At 37.5% G+C, this 17,641-nt stretch overlaps 1 protein-coding gene across 3 annotated transcripts; it reads left to right on the plus strand.

Annotated features, from left to right (window-relative positions):
* Positions 1–9,858: 9,858 nt before the first annotated feature.
* On the plus strand, positions 9,859–17,539 carry hnrnpa3 (heterogeneous nuclear ribonucleoprotein A3). 3 transcript variants are annotated; one of them, XM_059342600.1, is made up of 11 exons: positions 9,859–9,910; positions 11,921–12,043; positions 12,173–12,319; positions 12,402–12,612; positions 12,712–12,804; positions 12,928–12,999; positions 13,889–13,936; positions 14,092–14,229; positions 14,371–14,487; positions 14,583–14,656; positions 14,758–17,539. In XM_059342600.1, exons 1-10 carry the CDS (start codon positions 9,905–9,907, stop codon positions 14,639–14,641), a joined length of 1,014 nt encoding a protein of 337 aa, XP_059198583.1. In that variant the 5' UTR covers positions 9,859–9,904; the 3' UTR covers positions 14,642–14,656; positions 14,758–17,539. The 3 variants fall into 3 exon arrangements, with proteins under 3 accessions (XP_059198583.1, XP_059198584.1, XP_059198582.1); XM_059342601.1 differs by having other exon boundaries at positions 16,077–17,539; XM_059342599.1 differs by having other exon boundaries at positions 14,583–17,539.
* Positions 17,540–17,641: the final 102 nt, after the last annotated feature.

The raw sequence follows: 17,641 nt of genomic DNA on the forward strand, positions 1-17,641 counted from the left end.
GATGTCTATAGAAAAAAATATTCTTTTTTTTAGATGCAATCAGTTAAATTAATCTTTTACTTCTTTATTGTGCACTCTCTTTTTTTAAATTCAATTATTAATTTTAATATGTTGCATTCTTTATTCATTCCACATATTAGCAGCTGTTTGAAAAGCTTTCTGAAATACTAAAAGTATAATTTTCTTATCTCTACTGCTTAATTAAATGTTTTGTCCGGGACATGATTATTGTGGCCATTGTATGATGAAAATGGATTTCTATAAAGTCCAAAAATGTGTTGAAACGCACTGATCGTAATCATTTCGCTTACTGGATAAAGGGCCATCGAGGATTTGCCTGGGTCGACTTGCAAAATGACCCATGCCAGCACTGGCTATTATACTACATTAGTCATCGGCTCCTGGGACCATGCAGGCCTTATGGTTATTCTTCTTTAAACGGAGCATCATCTAATTCAAAACATGGAAATGTGTTTATCTGACTGCACATACCAATATTTCTGTAAACTATAATGTTACTATATTGAGGTTGTACATGTGTGTTTACAAGTCCATGCATGAGGTTCGTGCATGTGTTTGCATGTCTGTGTGTGTGTGTGTGTGTGTGTTTGTGTGTGTGTGTGTGTGTGTGTGTGTGTGTGTGTGTGTGTGTGTGTGTGTGTGTCTGTGTGTGTGTGTATTCATGTCTGTGAGCCAGTACTGGATCAGCAGGTGCGGAGGTCATAATTCAGATGCTTCATAGTGATGCAGATAGTGTTTACTGTATCCAAGTGGTGCCATTAGACATCATGTCTGCACAAATTTAGCCGTTGCCTCTCATCCAATAGATTGCTCCTCTCATCATCAACAGTGCAATCATTCTCAGTGATAGTAAAGCACAGGGGAGGAAAGAAGAGCCGGCCCTCCAAGATGGATGTGTGTTATTGTTTGTGGGATGACAGTGTGTTTCAATCAGGTCCTCTGTGCTCTAATCCCAGGTAGAGCTTTTGAAGTGCTGAGTCAGTTACTGCTTCATCGATCCATCACAGTGGGTTAGTAGTGGGCAGGTGTACTCCCCGGCTCCCAGGAGACAGAGGAAACACCTGCCCTGCACTGCTCGGGACTTCATCATCCCACCATTCCTTTGTCTCGTTCTGCTGGGAGCTCAACGTCGGGCCACAGAAAACTGTGAAAGCAGCACTTTTGTGGTCGTTTGTTGCCCGTACACAAAAATTAGGGGAATGGAGAGATGGTTTTCCCTTGCCTCCCACACCTGCCCCCTCCCTTATTTCTCGCCCATGAAGAAGGGACATGCACTGAATGGACCGCACACAACTGCCCTGAGCAGATCACTACAGGACCGCACCATTTAAACAGAGAGCGGAGTAGCACAAGAGTACAGTCCCCAAATCTTAATTTTATTGGACAATCCCTTTATTAAAATGAATACTCTTTAACAATAGCTGTAGAGGAGGATGATTTTGGAAGTACATTTAGAGAAAGCATAGTGGTTATTATTACATCTGAGAGCAGTGCGCCAGCGAGGGGTGAGAGTCTATGTTTCTCCTGCTGCAGGCAGTCAATTAGTGCCAGAGGGAAACACAGCACTCCTCTGTTGCTCTCCACTGAGGAGCTGTAAATAAAGGTTTTTATTACACCACACTATCTACGTCTCTTCTCTGGACATCAATAGGCCAATGCATTGGACTCTTTCCTAACATAATCACTCCTCCTCTTTCTATTTCTCAATAAAATCATGAAGGAAGGTCACAGTGACTGGCTTAAGAAGGCAAAAATAGTCACATCCTTGGATTGATTGGGATTTTTTTATAACTGACTTCAGCACCAACTTTCACACAAACACTTTGAATGCATTATTCATTTAGAAAAGGATTGACAAACCCAGCAACCTAACACACTTTATTGCTCCCACAGAGCATTTGAAGAAAACCTGCAATTATTTGTCCATATACAGGAGAAGGAGAAAAATACTGCGAGCCCATCCTGACCTGTAGCTCATTTAAACAGGCTTTGCCCCGGCCTGTCTGACAGTATCGATACACAGCGTGATGGCCTCCATGTATCAGACAAAAAGGATTCAGTCAATATTAAAAAGCAAACTAAGTGCATAGGTGTAGGAAAACTGTGTGTCTGAGTCCCTCAGGAGCTCAAGCTTAACACAGAACGCGAGGTAAGCAACAAAGTTCAACAATTCCCCCACAGAAAAATTATTTTTGTTGATATATTATAGACACTACAATGAAAAAAACCTGAGGATCTTCATAACACCTAACACTATATCTTATACTCTTTTTTTTCATTTCCATATCTAGAGAGACAATTCTTGACACCAGATCATTTGTTTATTAATTTGTTTATTCGGTTTTGTATTTATTTATTTAGTACAAGACCATACATAGACATGTATGACTTTAAACAGCAGTGCAACCTTTTGAAATATTATTATCAAGTTTTGCACCCAGTGTTTAAAATGTATTTGTGATCATTGGGCTCTTTAATCTGCAAATCGTAGAGTACTTTTCACTAATTTAGCATACCACTGACAGTGGCAGTGCCACAAAACTATATTTCAACTTCATATTTTATAAGAAAAGGGATTCTTCTATGGGTAGAGATATAAAAATATAAAATAACTAGAACATAATAAATATAATTGGTTATTTTTGTGATATTTTATCTATGCTGTTTACCTGCTAAATGTGCAATCCTGAGGTGAGACACAATAACATTCCTGCTTTGTTATGCTTCTAGTTTAATGCCTTGTGAGTCACGTAATGAGGTGATATGTCCTCGTACAAACACATTTTGGTGACAGAAAGGACCAAATATGCAAGGCCACTGTAACCAACTTTAGCTCCTGTAAATTGAATGCTGATTCTATTTATATTTGGTGTGATTTACACCCAGTTTCCTCTATGCAAGTGAACAGGAAACAGATGCTAGGAATTGTTCTTTCCCTGAATTCCTTGGAGAGAGATTCTAGTCAACACCGACGTGTGAGATTGGCTTTGTACTTGCATGCGAAAAGGTAGTAGACAGTGACTAAATTGACTCTCTGGTTTCCCTGCTCCGAATCTCCATTTCCTCAGAGTTTCCACTTGCGTACGTCCGTCTACCCAAACCCAGGTTATGGCAGGCAGGCTTCCCTAATGGAGTCACGGAGCCAAGTGTTCGCTGTCTCAGGACAAGGTCAACATTAACACCCCAGGCACCACAGACAGTGAGGGTGTGTGAGGACATTAAGTTCATTAAAATATTTCAGTGACAACAATAAAACATGTGACTCCTGCAGCTAAAAAAAGAAACCGCAAAACACTCAATAACATCTTGCAAATCATCTAAATCTTAGAAAGAGACGTTTTAAATATATCAATCATCTTGAAACAGCTCCCCTAATAAAGTTTTGCTATAATAAAAATGTTTTCCCCATAATTACATTAATTAAGGAAAACAAATAGAAACAAATACAATTAAAGTTTTTAGATGATTGCATGTAATCAAGTGCGCAGACATGTGACACAAGGGGAAAATAATAATTTAGTGTCGAGGAAAATTGTTTGACATTTACAAGGTGATATGATTTGAAAATAAAAGGCCCATCTTTTCATGGACCATGGTGCCATCTAGAGGCCGCTGAAGAGGAAAAGGAGAATCAGGCAAAACATGGCCTCAAATGAGAGGTTATTTTGTTATTAGTGTAGGGTTTTTGGTGCAAATTGCAAAGTTTGTGTTTGGGCATGAGAAAAGGGTGTTTTGTATGAGTCAGGGTATATAAAGTGGATTTAGTGAAAAGGACGCCCTGCAGGTTAAGCTGCTCTTTTATGTGTGATCCCTGTCTCTGGCACCTAGTGGAGCTTTATGATACAGTGCCACCTACTGTTGAATCACTTCCTCTATAGCTGAACTTCACTCACAGTAGCAGTGATATTGATCTAATCAAATTAAATTAATGCAAAGGTCAAAAAATGATACAATTTGATAAGTGAGTGTGTATGTGTGTGTGCGTGTGTGTGTGTGTTGCCCTACTCTGTATTTTTACCCCTTGCCTCCTGATAAGAATAAAAGGGGGGAAAGGTTATATTCATGTCATCCCTCACCTCACTGATGATTTGCAGCCACTGGCTCCTCCCTCGCAAAGATTTACTGTACATGAAATTTTTGCTGACATGGTACTCTTCGGCCGCTGCGTCTCAGATATATGGCAAACCATAATTTGGAGGTGTAAAATGGGTATAAAACCTGTATTAATTATTTAATCGTGGCTCTAAGTGCTGCCTTTTAGTCCACATCAGGATGTCATCCCCCTCTATTTCAGGGGATCGTTATATCACTCATTTGTCACAGAAAAAATTACAATCAAGACTGTGATTGTATATGGTAAATCAGAGCAAACCAAGACTTTTTTATTGGTGTCATTAACTGTTACTTTTATTAATTTTTCACTCCATTTGATATAATTGAAGTGCTAATTGCATTTAAATCTCAGTTTTCTAGCACCAAGGCCTACTGGCATACGTAGCAGTTAAATACACACAAAGAGATAAAAGTGAGACTTTAAAAATAAAAACATTGTTTCTTAAAATGCCAAATGAAAGGACAAAGCATCCGCCGCAAGAGCGCAGAATAGAAACGTCCCTGGCAGGTAGCAGTGTGTGGGACCTGTGATATATCTTTGTGTCAGGGGGCAGTTAGGTACAAAGACTGCGGGGTGTGATCAACAACCAAACAAACATGTTGTCCTGAGGTTGGGGCGAGGAGGTGTACACAGAGCATCCATCAAACTACATCTGTGAGAGGCTGATACTGTACGGTTTACTCTCAATACACCAGCTCAGCTCCTCCTCACACATCTCACATGGAGACTTTTAACTATCAGATTATTTATCAGATTGCTGGACATTTGTTTATTGTTGTCACAGGTGTCGTATACCACTTATTTTATACTGTGTATATCTCTGCATATATTTAAATATATTAATTCATTCATGTTCATACTACTACATGCAACAAGTAATTTAACCCAGTTAACATGCTAAAATATATTTTCGGTGCTGTATGTGGTAAATGCAAAGTACTCTCAGGAAAACAAACAAACAAACAAACATAAAAATAAATATTATTTATAAATGCCAAATAGCAGAAAATGTCAGAAATGTATGAGTAGAATGTGTATAGAATGTATGTATATTTGGCCTTATTTTTTATATTCTTATTCTGTATTCTATAACTATGTGTCTGTATCTTGAGATGCTGTGGCAACTAAATTTCCCCACTACAGGATAAATAAAGTCATATCATATCATATCTTATCTTATCTTATCTTATCTTATCTTATCTTATCTTATCTTATCTTATCTTATCTTATCTTATCTTATCTTATCTTATCTTATCTTTTCTTATCTTATCTTATGATAATGGCCAACATATAACACAAAATTAAAAGAAAGTATTCATAATGCAGACAGAATGGCCCCTCTCAGTGATATTATTATATATTATTTTATAATTGTGTTGCATTTTCTCAAGATGGAGTCATCAAACTAGTTTACACTGTTGAGTAGTTAGACATTGTTTTTTGCAAGGTATTGCATTTTATAAGCATAAGAAAATATGAAGCATCATATGTTTTGCATATAAAATAGTTATATAGAAATATTAAAAGAATATTATGCATGAATAATTGCTTACTGTTTGTAAATGCAACATTGAACCTTGGGCCCAGATTCACTTCTGTTTTGAAATAGATTGGTCTGCTTCGCTTTTCACCTCTTTATATTTAAATTTTTTCAGCGCAGTGTCCACTACTTTTGAACCTATTTTCCCAATAAGCTGGCGGACAGAAACGTCACAAGCATCTCAGAATGAAAAGAAAAGATCAATTATAAGCAGCGGGTAGGATCTCAGTAGATTCAGACATCGACACACACTTGTAGTGGCTCATAAGTGATGATTGACAGGGATTATTCTTCTGGTAACAGTGTATAGTGTATAGCAGCTATAAACAACTGTATAGCTGTTAGATAAATATTGTTTTGTAAAATAAAGTAAATTATAAAATCATAGTAAAATACCTCAGGATTGTAGATAGAGGTTGAAAATACAGTACCTGAGTAAATGTAATTAGTCACTTTTCATCCCCGACATTTGTTCATATATTTCAGACACTGACATTGATAACAAATTCAAACTGACAGGTTAAAAATAAATTACAGTGCATCAATATATCAGCTATATTGTTATTTAACTTTCAATTTTAGGGAAATCAGCTGTCTGGAGCTAAAATTGGCTTGTGCATGGTAATAATTGTTCAAATAATCATTGCAAATAAAATACAAGTAATTGCAAAGTGACAGTGTCATGACCATCAGTTCAGTTCTCAGACAAAATCTGATATTCAGATTTTCTGCTGCATGACTACATACTGTGATGCAATCTAATGCTTGTTTGGGTTCTTGCTTTTTCCAGACAGAGGAAAAACTTCACCGTGACATTTGGACAAAACCCCAACCATCTGCTCCACTCAGACAGACTTCAGATGCTAGCACTGATCTTGCTGAACAGGCATCCACTGCAAATACACAGATAATATATCTCCCTTTATTGTCAGCAGTACCATCACCATCCTCAAATGGTCCAACAGGGTCCAATTTTCCAAGAGGAAGATGGTTTTTCACATGTTCCCACATGAGCACGGCATCAAAAGTAAATATGTAAAACAATAAAAACAGTCTTGCTGCTTTCAATAATGTACCCTAACTAAGGATGGCCTAATAAATATATGCTCGGAAGAAGAAATAATGTTACAGATTCCCCGCATTAGGAGTTTAATTAAGGGAAAAAATATACAGTAAAACTGTAATTTGGCTCTGATTTACTATTTTTAACAGAAATGGAGCAATTTCTGCTCAACCGTTTGCTAAGCCTGCAAATGTATCCATTATCTCTAAGCAAATACAGTAACTGCAGTAGAATAAAAGGAGCAAAACACAGACTGTCTCTTGAATTTGAACTATGGACTGATCATAAATACTCATCATTAACAGTGTCAGAAAAACATTACCCTTTTTATTGGGGCTGTATTTTCCTCACACACTACAATAAAGTTAATGACAGACATTGTCTAAACCATAAAACAGTCATATATTTGGATGCTGGTCAGCTTCAACAAGGCTCAGTAGCATCTGGCTCATAGATCACACTCGCCCAATCAAGTGTTCGTGTCAGAGAGATCTGACTTGGACTGAAAACACAGATGTATGTCATTTTTTCCCTACAATTACAGTGAATATAAGCTTTTTAGCATGATCTGAGGAATTTGTGCTTTATGTGTAACATCATTCCAATAATTATCTGAATGAAAGTGTTAGTGGAAGTTAACAAAGAGGAACGCTGCTTAATGATGCTTCTAACACAGATAAACAAAATACCTCCACACTATACGATACAGTAGAACTTCAGGTAATATACAATTCTGTGAAGTTCTTTCTTGCATATAAATATATTTTCAGGATCTGATGCATAATCACCCTGCTGACTATCTGACCTTTTATAGTCGTACTATTTCTGTGAGCTGGCTTACCTTACACACCAGCAAATATATAACTACAACTGCTCCATTAATACTGGAAACATAGACCTTCTGTGTTCTGATTTTTAAAATTACCTCACTTTATAATTGTGATGGTTTTCCTTATTAGTTGTATCAGTTTCAAAATTGAATGAATATGTGATGTCCCAATGAGTTAAGCTGTAAAAATAATAATAATAATAATATGGAACAGTATTACTAAATGTATGCTTGTTGTGCAGCACCCATGGACAATACATCATGTATAAATGGAAGATTTGATAGTCAATTAGTTCTTGTAGTGTGCAATATCAACTAAGTTCAGTCCTGCATTATTAGCTTATTTTTTAGGCCATGTCTTGTTGAGGAGCCCTGTGTTGAAATAGCTTTATTGTTTGGTTTGGATTGTGTTTCCATGCTGCACATCCCTGCATACATGCATATTCCTACTAATTGGATTATATCAAATTACCACAAACTAAGTATTGTTCCAGCACAGAAATACTGGTTGCACTAAACTTAATGGGACATTGAGGCATCAGTGTACAAACACATTGTGCAGAAGGTGATACATGTGTAAATGTTTGCCCTGGGGCCTCCTAACAGGTTAATCAGCCCCGCAGCAAGGGCACTAATGTTTACTCACACTAGTAAGAGGCAAAAGCTTTACATGTCACATATTCCACTAACTGAAACATCCAGAAAAAAACAGTTTAAATGCATTAGTGCTTTTGAACAATTCTATTGTCAAAATTAGACCTTTCGTCCAGCTGGCTTATAAGATCTCCCTTTTCTTTTATAGCCGATACTCTATTTATATTCATGTCTTTATTTTTATTTTGGCATGATCATTTAGATAGAATTAGATGTGATGCATCTTTATTCTTCTTAATTATTAATTTATCTGAAACTAATGTGTGATGATGTTGTCTTTATTAAAGCCTTTCAGAGCTCTTCCGGTAGTTGAGGACTAGTTTGAGCATTAAAATAATTCCCATGCATATGATTACTCTTTGACAGTGTTTATTTGAAACATCCGGTTTATGCAGCTGTTATTCAATAGGAACACAACTTGAATAAATTATAGTTTGCTTGCAACACAAAGATGACGTGACAATTAAGATCAGAAACGACAATCAAATAATATACACACCCAACCATCTCAGTTAGCTATTGAACATTGAGCCACACCAAATTGTGGGTTACTCCATGTCTCTGGAAACCGACAGTGTTTGTATTTTCCACCCTTGTACGTTTTCCATTTTGAAACTACCAGCACTCCACTTGGTCTCTTTTAAATCCTATATCCCAGTCATTATGGACTGTGGTCTGCCCAAACAGCTCAGAGACTGGATGAGCATGACTTGTTCTGCAAAGACGTTTCTCTGTTCAAACAGTAGATGGCGCAAATTATCTTTTTTGTTTTCGTTGCATAAAGTCAAACAGCAAAAAGGGACAAATTGTACCAACAAAACTTTTCATTTAAAGAAGAAACAATGCTTCATCAACATAGTTATCTATATGATGATCAAACCACAGTAGTTATCATGTGCTGTGGTTTTAAACCTCTGGAGTCTTCAAAAGCTCCAAAGCATTCAGACTTCTTCATGACATCTAGACATAAAAACAAAGCAGCGTGGAGCCCTACCCCTACTTACCTCTAAAGTTCTGGCTGTAAGTTTCAGTTTGATGATGATATACCAAGTAAAACTGGAGACAAGGTCAAATATATTTAGTATAAAATGATAGAACTGGATGTAACCCAAGTATATGTTATTTTTACAACCTTTGTTCACATTTGCCACATTTTAAATTCTTTATTGAGCATGATAGTGTTTTGAAGACAAAATGACTAAAAAGACACAAAATTACCAAAAAAGACACAAAATGACAAAAAAAAAGACACAAAATGACTAAAAAAAGACACAAAATGACCAAAAGAAAACACAAAATGACTAAAAAAAGACACAAAATGACCAAAATAAGACATAAAAATGATTTTAAAAAGACACAAAATGACCAAAAAAGACACTAAATGACCAAAAGAAGATGCAAAATGACAAAAAAAAAGACCAAAAATGATTAAAAAAGACACAAAATGACCAAAAGAAGAGACAAAATGATTTAAAAAAGACACTAAATGACTTAAGAAATACACAAAATGACCAAAATTGTTACGCTTTTTTAAGTGGTGTATACAGACAGGATGAAAAGGATTCAAAAATGGACAAAATAGCCCCAGACTCCACGGAGTTAATTGTGATTATTATAATGCAGGACGCACTGACAGCCACGTCACGTGACCCACTCAGCTCTGCGGCCGTGGACATCTGCAAAATGGAGGTGAAGTGCTCACAAATGTTGCAAATTAAACACGGTTGTTTGAGAAATGCGACAGCGCTATGATTAGTCCTTAACATAGTTGCAGCATTGACGAGGGAATGCATGGTGTTGTGTTGAAATGTGTCGCTTGTCTGCTGGTTTACCGTTACTCAAGATGCAGCGCCGTTCACTGTGGCTAACAGCTAAGCTAAAGGCTGTCAAATTGCAGTAACGAAGCCCTCTGTGTTGCGTTATTGTTACAATTGGACCTTAAATGAACACTATCATTTATTTAACCTGCAGAAGTCCTTGTAGCTAAATAATAAATGAAGGGTTTTTGGCAATAACGTAATACTAAATTGGCAGCATTCCTGCAGTAGGCCTGTCAGCCTATTGTAACCTATAGTATGGGCCTCAGCCTGGCGAGTTTTTATATCATTTAATATCGTCACACTTATAATTATCGCCTAAGTCAATTTTTGTCAAAATTTGGTTTTTTTCTTTGCGTAAATCATCTCATGTGATTTTACCCCTTTAAGATCATCACTTCTTTGACAATTTGCCACATTCATCAGATAAGAACCCAGCAAAGAAGAGCTAGAGGAAGATTGTCTAGTTATCAGTTTAGTTTATCAGTGTTTTGTTGTTGACACTAGTATTGGTAACACTTTATTTTGAAGGTGTCTACATAAGAGTGACATGAGCGTGTCATAAAATGACATGGGATGTGTCATGAACATTAATGGCACTTTGAAGTAACATTAATGCTCATGATACTTGTCATGTCATGTTTCTGACAGGCTTGTGTGACTCTTATGTAGACACCTTCAAAATAAAGTGTTACCATATCTTGCTTAAGTCACAAAGGCATGTTCAGAAAATTGCCTAAGTCATTTATTTCTCATAGGTTACATAATTTACACACAGTGTTATTACTATGCCAATAGCCATCCTTTGTTACATCCTTTTTGAGTGAAATTATCATTAAATATCATATGTTAAACTTGGGTGACGTTTTTTGTGTTTCCTGCAAAACTTGAAAAAATGAGTTAGGCGATTATTTTAACAGGGTGACGATATAAGTAGCCTGGCGAGATTTCATATAATTTAATATTTGTACAGTAGCCATGGTTTATTTGACTTTTTTATACACTATAATGTCTCATGTTAGACTTATGCTAATATCAAGACTGTCAAGAAGGCACAGCTGCAGATAATTGTGCATGTATTTATCTGCAAGAGCACATAAAGTTATGTAACCATGCTGCAGGTTCCTCCAACTATTTCCCTATGACGCTATCTACATCTGCAATCATGGACGAAATCTTGATTTCAGATGTGGGGTGGGGGACACATGTATCTTTAATAAAACTCTTTCAGTTCACTGTGTTTTCTAGTAGTTCTTCTAGTTTGCTATTGTTACTTTTAAGTCTACTGTTTATTCTTTCAACCTCACCTGTGAGCCTCCAACTTCTCCTCCTCCACCTCCTTCAGCCTCTCCTCCTGTATCTCCTTCTGCATCTCTACTATCCGTCACCTGACGGAAATATATTGATGCATGACATGAGCAGTGTGACAATTTGTGGTGTAACAATCATCAGTTTTGATGATAAGGTTATAAAGGAAAAAACTTAGTTTCGCAGTTATCATGAGCATGGATGTATAAAATCACATTTGCAATCCGAGCTTTTATTGTATTTTTCCTTAAATCTTTTATTGTTGGTGTTTTTTTAAACAGTCGCTTCCTTTCAACACATGAAAATAATGAATAAAAATAATCAAAAGTGTATCTCTTTGGCATTAAATATAAGCTTTTTTAAAATCTCTGCATTGTTGAGGTTCTACAGTTATAATAATTATAATACATTTTGTTTGGTCCTAGTGCCTGACGCTTCTCTTTTGGACGGTAAAAACTGCAGGGGACAAAAACGGCCTTTTGAAAAAGTGTAGGGGACATTTCCCTGTGTCCCCACCCCCCAAAATTACATCCATGTCTGCAATGATATTTATTCTCTTGTTATGCTTTTATAGGACCGTGAAGCTAAAGAACCCGAGCAGCTCCGAAAGCTGTTTATTGGAGGTCTGAGCTTTGAAACCACGGAGGAGAGTTTACGGGCCCATTTTGAACAATGGGGAACTCTCACGGACTGTGTGGTACGTGTTTTTTTTATTGTAATCTGTATCAAGATGGCCTCAGATAATAATAAACAACATTAACTTGTAAACCTGCAGTCTAGTTAAAGTGTTCTCACTAACAATGTGTGTTATTTTGTTGTTTTCTAGGTGATGAGGGACCCCAACAGCAAGCGATCAAGAGGGTTTGGCTTTGTGACATACTCTTCTGTGGAGGAGGTCGATGACGCAATGAAAGCAAGGCCTCATAAAGTGGACGGCAGGGTTGTTGAACCCAAGAGGGCCGTGTCCAGAGAGGTAAATAAAACGCAGGCTCGACGGCAGATACAAGAGTGATGTTAATGTTTGTTGTGTGCTCAAAGATTACTCTTTGTTTCAGGACTCCAATAAACCAGGCGCCCATCTCACAGTGAAGAAGATCTTTGTCGGTGGCATCAAGGAGGACACTGAGGAGTACCACATTCGGGAGCATTTTGAGAAATATGGAAAGATTGAATGCATCGACATCATGGAGGAACGCTCCACCGGGAAGAAAAGAGGGTTCTGCTTTGTCTCCTTTGACGACCACGACACTGTAGACAAAATTGTTGGTATGTGGTTGTTTAGACTTTTAACATTTAATCAGTCTGTTAGTAAACTCCAAGCAATGGTATGTGAGTGTTTTTTTTTCTTCTTTTTTGTCTCAACAGCCCAGAAATTCCACACAATCAACTTCCACAATTGTGAGGTCAGGAAAGCTCTTTCAAAACAGGAAATGAGCGCCATATCCACTAACAGGGGTGGTAAGCACACTTACAACTGTAGAGTAAAGTTTTGCTTAGTGACCATTATTGTATAAACTGTTTGCAGCTGACAGTTCACTGATGTTGTACACGGCTCTAAAATGACTCCTTTGTACATACCAGGCAGGAGTGGAGGATCCGGGAACTTTATGGGCAGAGGTAGTAATTTTGGAGGTGGTGGCAACTTCGGTCGAGGTGAGTCGTATTTGCATGCCAAGTGAAAGTGCCTCTGGCCTTATCCACACTAATGCAGGTGCATTCGATAACCCTGTTTACATTAGAATAATGGTGGCAGGATCTAAGTTTGCATACACGCTAACACTTTCTTGAAGTTAAATGGCTGTATCTCTTTTCTGATTTAGAAAGTCGCAACAGCTGAATGGTGCATGGCCTTAATCCTCTGGTATACTGGGTTTGGTCTAGGCAGACAATAATAATGTAAAAACTGTTGATTTTCTATCATTTCTGCAATATCTTAATCACAGGAGGTGCAATATTTGGTAAAAGCAAAATAGTGTTGTGGTGCTATGTGTCCCATCCAACAAATTGTGTTCTATAGAGAAAAAAATCTTTGTTTGGTGTGGATCCTTTCAAAAACACCACAATCGTTTATATATATATATATATATTTATATAAATGAGAATAATGATGCAATAATAATATCCTCTGGAATATTGTGAATCATATTACAGTTATAATAACTAAAATAATTTAGCCCTGAGAAACAGAAAATGCGAGATGATCAAAAAAGAAATATCCAGAAAAAGGCAGAAGTGGAAGAAACATGTCTTACTAACATTGCTGTTATGCAGAAATGGAGCATCATGTTTGAGAATTGTTGACTGTTGCATTTCACAAGACGCTCTGTTGTCCTTCCAACTCACTAGGCAAGACTGTCCTTTTCAAATGTATTCACTTTAAAGTTCATATTTGAACATACCGCCTTAGTGTGGACAACAGGCCACTGCAGGGAAATAGTTTATCACCTACGTTAGTGTGTGTTTATATCTGTGACAGGGCTGCAAGAATACAACATATTGCTCACAGTTGTAATGCATAATACATTTTATTCTTGTTTTTTAGGTGGCTACGGTGGAGGACGAGGTGGTTATGGGGATGATTTTGACAGTGGTGAGCCCTGGCAAAATGTTACTTTATTGTAAAAAATATTCTGAATTCTATACTAGCTTTAGTACCCTTGCTCACTTTTAAAGACACAACTGTTTTGAGTCTTGTGTTATAATGAAGGTCATGTCGTGAATTCGTTTTGCTTTTTAACTGTTTAGGTCCAGGAGGAAATTATGGTGGAGGACCGGGTTATGGAGGGGGCCGAGGGGGCTATGGGGGCGGTGGGCCAGGGTATGGCAACCAGGGAGGAGGATTTGGTGGCAACTGCGATGGAGGTTACGGAGGAAATGATGGAGGTAAGAAAACATTTTTTTAAAAATATTGACTCCGGAAATTGTTATTTTTTAAATGGCCGATGTAAAAAAAAATTAAAATAATAAAAAAACTGCTACACCGGAAATCAGGATTTTCTTTCAAATTAACTTTTGCATCTTCAGGATATGGAGGAGGTGGAAATTATAACGACTTTGGAAATTATGGAGGACAACAGTCTAACTATGGGCCCATGAAGGGAAACAACTTTGGTGGCAGAAATTCGGGTGGACCCTATGGCGGTGAGTTTAACTTCACGTGCCACAATTGGCCTTAAAACGATTTCTGCTCAACACTTTCTAACATATGTTGCGGTGACCGTTCCTTTTACCTGCAGGCGGCTATGGCTCAGGTGGCGGCGGAGGAGGCGGCGGCTATGGCTCACGGCGATATTAATTATTTCATGTTTTGGTAAGTTGCTTTCAGTTCCACACCACCCTCGTAGCACAGTTCAGAGTGAGCCCATGAAAGTGCAGAATAACTATTTGTTCTATCCTGTATCCATTCAACAGGCTTCAGTTCTTAGCAGGGGAGGCGAGGAGGTGAGCAAAGGAATTAGCTGCAGGTTACTTTGAGGCAGTCATCTGAAAGCATTAGAGGAACACACAAGTCAGACATTACTGCAGCTAAAGCGGAGAAGTTTATGGAAGAAGGACTGTATACGCAAGACATGAGAGCAGATGATACTCTTCCCTTATTGTGATAGATGTTTCCCTACCAAGCTATTTTCCTTTTGTGCGTATGAAGTGTGTGTGTGTGTATTGTGCCTATGGTATCAGGGGTTAAGAGTAAATTGTTTTGTTTTTTAATCTGAAGCCAGTTCTTAATATCTTTCTCTTTTTCTTTTTTTTTTTTATATTGGTTAGTTTTCTGCTGGTCAATTAATATTTTGTCATTTCAACCTGGTTTTTGTTATTTAGCATATAGTAACATCAGGCCCTCAGACGAGCTAGAATAATTTTTTTCTTTCTGAAGTCATTATGATTGCTCAAGTGTCAAGTGTATTTTTGATTTTGTATGTGAAGCACAGTATGTAAATCCTTCGTAGTACCAGTGTCAACAAATATAAGCAGTATGGATTAGACTTAAGGCAATCCCTCACTCTTCTTGTTCCCAGAAAACCGAATACTAGATTGTTCGAATATTTTGATTAGAAGGAAAAAGACCGAATAAAGTTGTGTAGTAAAGTGACATGAGGTTCAGTGCGTCATTGGTTCAGAAAAAGATCAAATGAGTTATTTATTTATCTGTTGCCTGCACATTGTGACTGTGAAGTTTAGCAAACCAGCTTGTCTTTTCCTTTGGGAGTATTTTTAACAGTATATATACTGTATTTACTTGTGTAAGGGTGAATGACAAGGGAGTTTGGTAGTCCTAGGGCCCCCTACACCACCAAGCCAGTGTTGAGCGAGTAGGATTATTACAGCCACAAGCACCTGCAGTTGGGCCCTCAGCATCGCTAGTGTGGAAGATTGCAGATGACTGTCAGACAGGACGTCTTCAGCCCCAGCACAGTGGACCAGTCAGCATTTTGAGAGAAGGGAGAAGGCAGCATCGAGCACATCGCCCATGGAGGAAGCTTGCAGTGTCGTTCCTGAGTAGTGAGCATCTATCTCTTTCAAGGCTAGCTAAACCCTCCAGCAGCTGGTGCTAGCGAAGAAAGACTAGTTCCTGGACACATTGGAGATCCTGTTGAGTCAGAGATACTGCAGTTTTACCCGCAAGTGCTAGATTTCAGACATTAACAAGAAAAGGGAGTGAGTATTTCACAAAAAAAGCTGACTATAAGAAGATGGAGCAGGTAAGAGTAACCACTTTGCTTGATTTGCAGATGTGGAAAGAGGCATTCTCTTCTTGCTGAAAATCTGTAAAGACCTGATAACATGGAAGGTTCTGGATGGGTAAGACTTTTTCAAAATATTGTATATTGTAATCTTTCATGGTGATTATAGAAGGTGCGAGGGTTCTTTAAGGTAAACACAGAGAGACATCCAGTGTTGCTCCACTCTGACCAGAATGTGTGACCTTCACCACACTGCTTAGAATAGCCTGAAGGCAAATGTTTTCCATGTTTTTATTACTTTTGTTATCAGTCAGGCACTGCTGATAAAGTTGATAGTGATGAAATGCCCTTGGGGGAAACTTCAGATGATCGGAGAAGAAGAAGAGTATTTACAGTATATCCTCGTGCCAAGCTAACACTTGCGTCATGCAGTGTTGTGAAATGAAGTCTGTAAATAAGCAGAACAATGAACATTGGAAATCTTGATCATTAATGCAAAGGCAGGTCCTATTAGCATAATGCAAAAATAGTATTTAATGTATAAAAAAGGCTGGTAATCGGCAACAGGAAACATCTGAGGTCACATCCTCTGCATCTCTCAAAAAAATGAAAAACTATTTATTCAATAACTATTCTACTTGACAGGCAGTCTAATTATCAACAGAGAGGAAATGTGAACTGTTGTTGTACATACCCCAAACCCTTTTGGGCTTTATGTATAAGAAGTGAAAGCTTAAAATACTTTTGGTTTAAAAGCTAAAAACCTTTTTGTGACGTGCTTCATGACACTATGTTGACTCCCTGATCTAAAAATAAATTGAGACGTTGAGGGAAATTTTCTAAGATTTCCCATACAATGAGGATTCAAGACCGTATGCTGTACTTCTTACATTTGGTATTAGTTTCTGAGAGTGGGAGATGTTAACCTCACAATTTAAACCACAAGCTGAGTGCCATATAGTTCAATAATATATGAGAGAGGGCAGACATCTCTACAGCCAAAATGTCCATCACTCAGCAACTCACAAAAACAATCTAGACTGATGAATAGAACTACAGTTAACAAGGTAAAATATGTATTTTAATGTTGGGGTGAATTGTCCCTTTAACATGGCACGTTTAAACGTACATTCCAATCTCAAATCTTAATAAACGAATACATTTTTTTAATAAAGCGAGTTCCTTGAATGAAACATTTCAAGCATATTTTTTAAATCAGTGGTTAAAATATGAGCCACAGAATTTTCTGCTACACATTTGTGTTTGAAAGTATATATAGATATACATGCTTTGTTAAGGTTCAGTTTTAAATTGGGGAAACAATGTCTGCTGATATATTTCTCAATCAGTTAAAGGATCGTGTTTCTGCAGAGGAATGTAGAAAGACCGACTCAGTAACACATAAACTGTGCTCGACAAAAGCACACCAGTGTCCATTGCAGTATGTTCACTTAAGAGTGATTGAAGTGTTAATTGTTACTTGTACTCTTAAATAAAAATATTTTCCATCACTTGAGTGTTTTATTTTCCAGAAATATGCCAAATTATGTTTGTCCTTTGTAAAACAACTGTTTTCAATGTGAAAAGGTTTCCTTGATCCACAGATGTCCTTG

Source organism: Centropristis striata, chromosome 10 (assembly GCF_030273125.1).
Source record: "Centropristis striata isolate RG_2023a ecotype Rhode Island chromosome 10, C.striata_1.0, whole genome shotgun sequence".
NCBI classification, from domain to species: domain Eukaryota; kingdom Metazoa; phylum Chordata; class Actinopteri; order Perciformes; family Serranidae; genus Centropristis; species Centropristis striata.

Bases quoted from the DNA above. Each gene is read 5' to 3' on its own strand.
- hnrnpa3 (XM_059342599.1), top strand. The intron at 12,044-12,172 runs GTACGTGTTTTT...GTTGTTTTCTAG, and splicing joins GAACTCTCACGGACTGTGTG to GTGATGAGGGACCCCAACAG. The intron at 12,613-12,711 runs GTATGTGGTTGT...TTGTCTCAACAG, and splicing joins CACTGTAGACAAAATTGTTG to CCCAGAAATTCCACACAATC.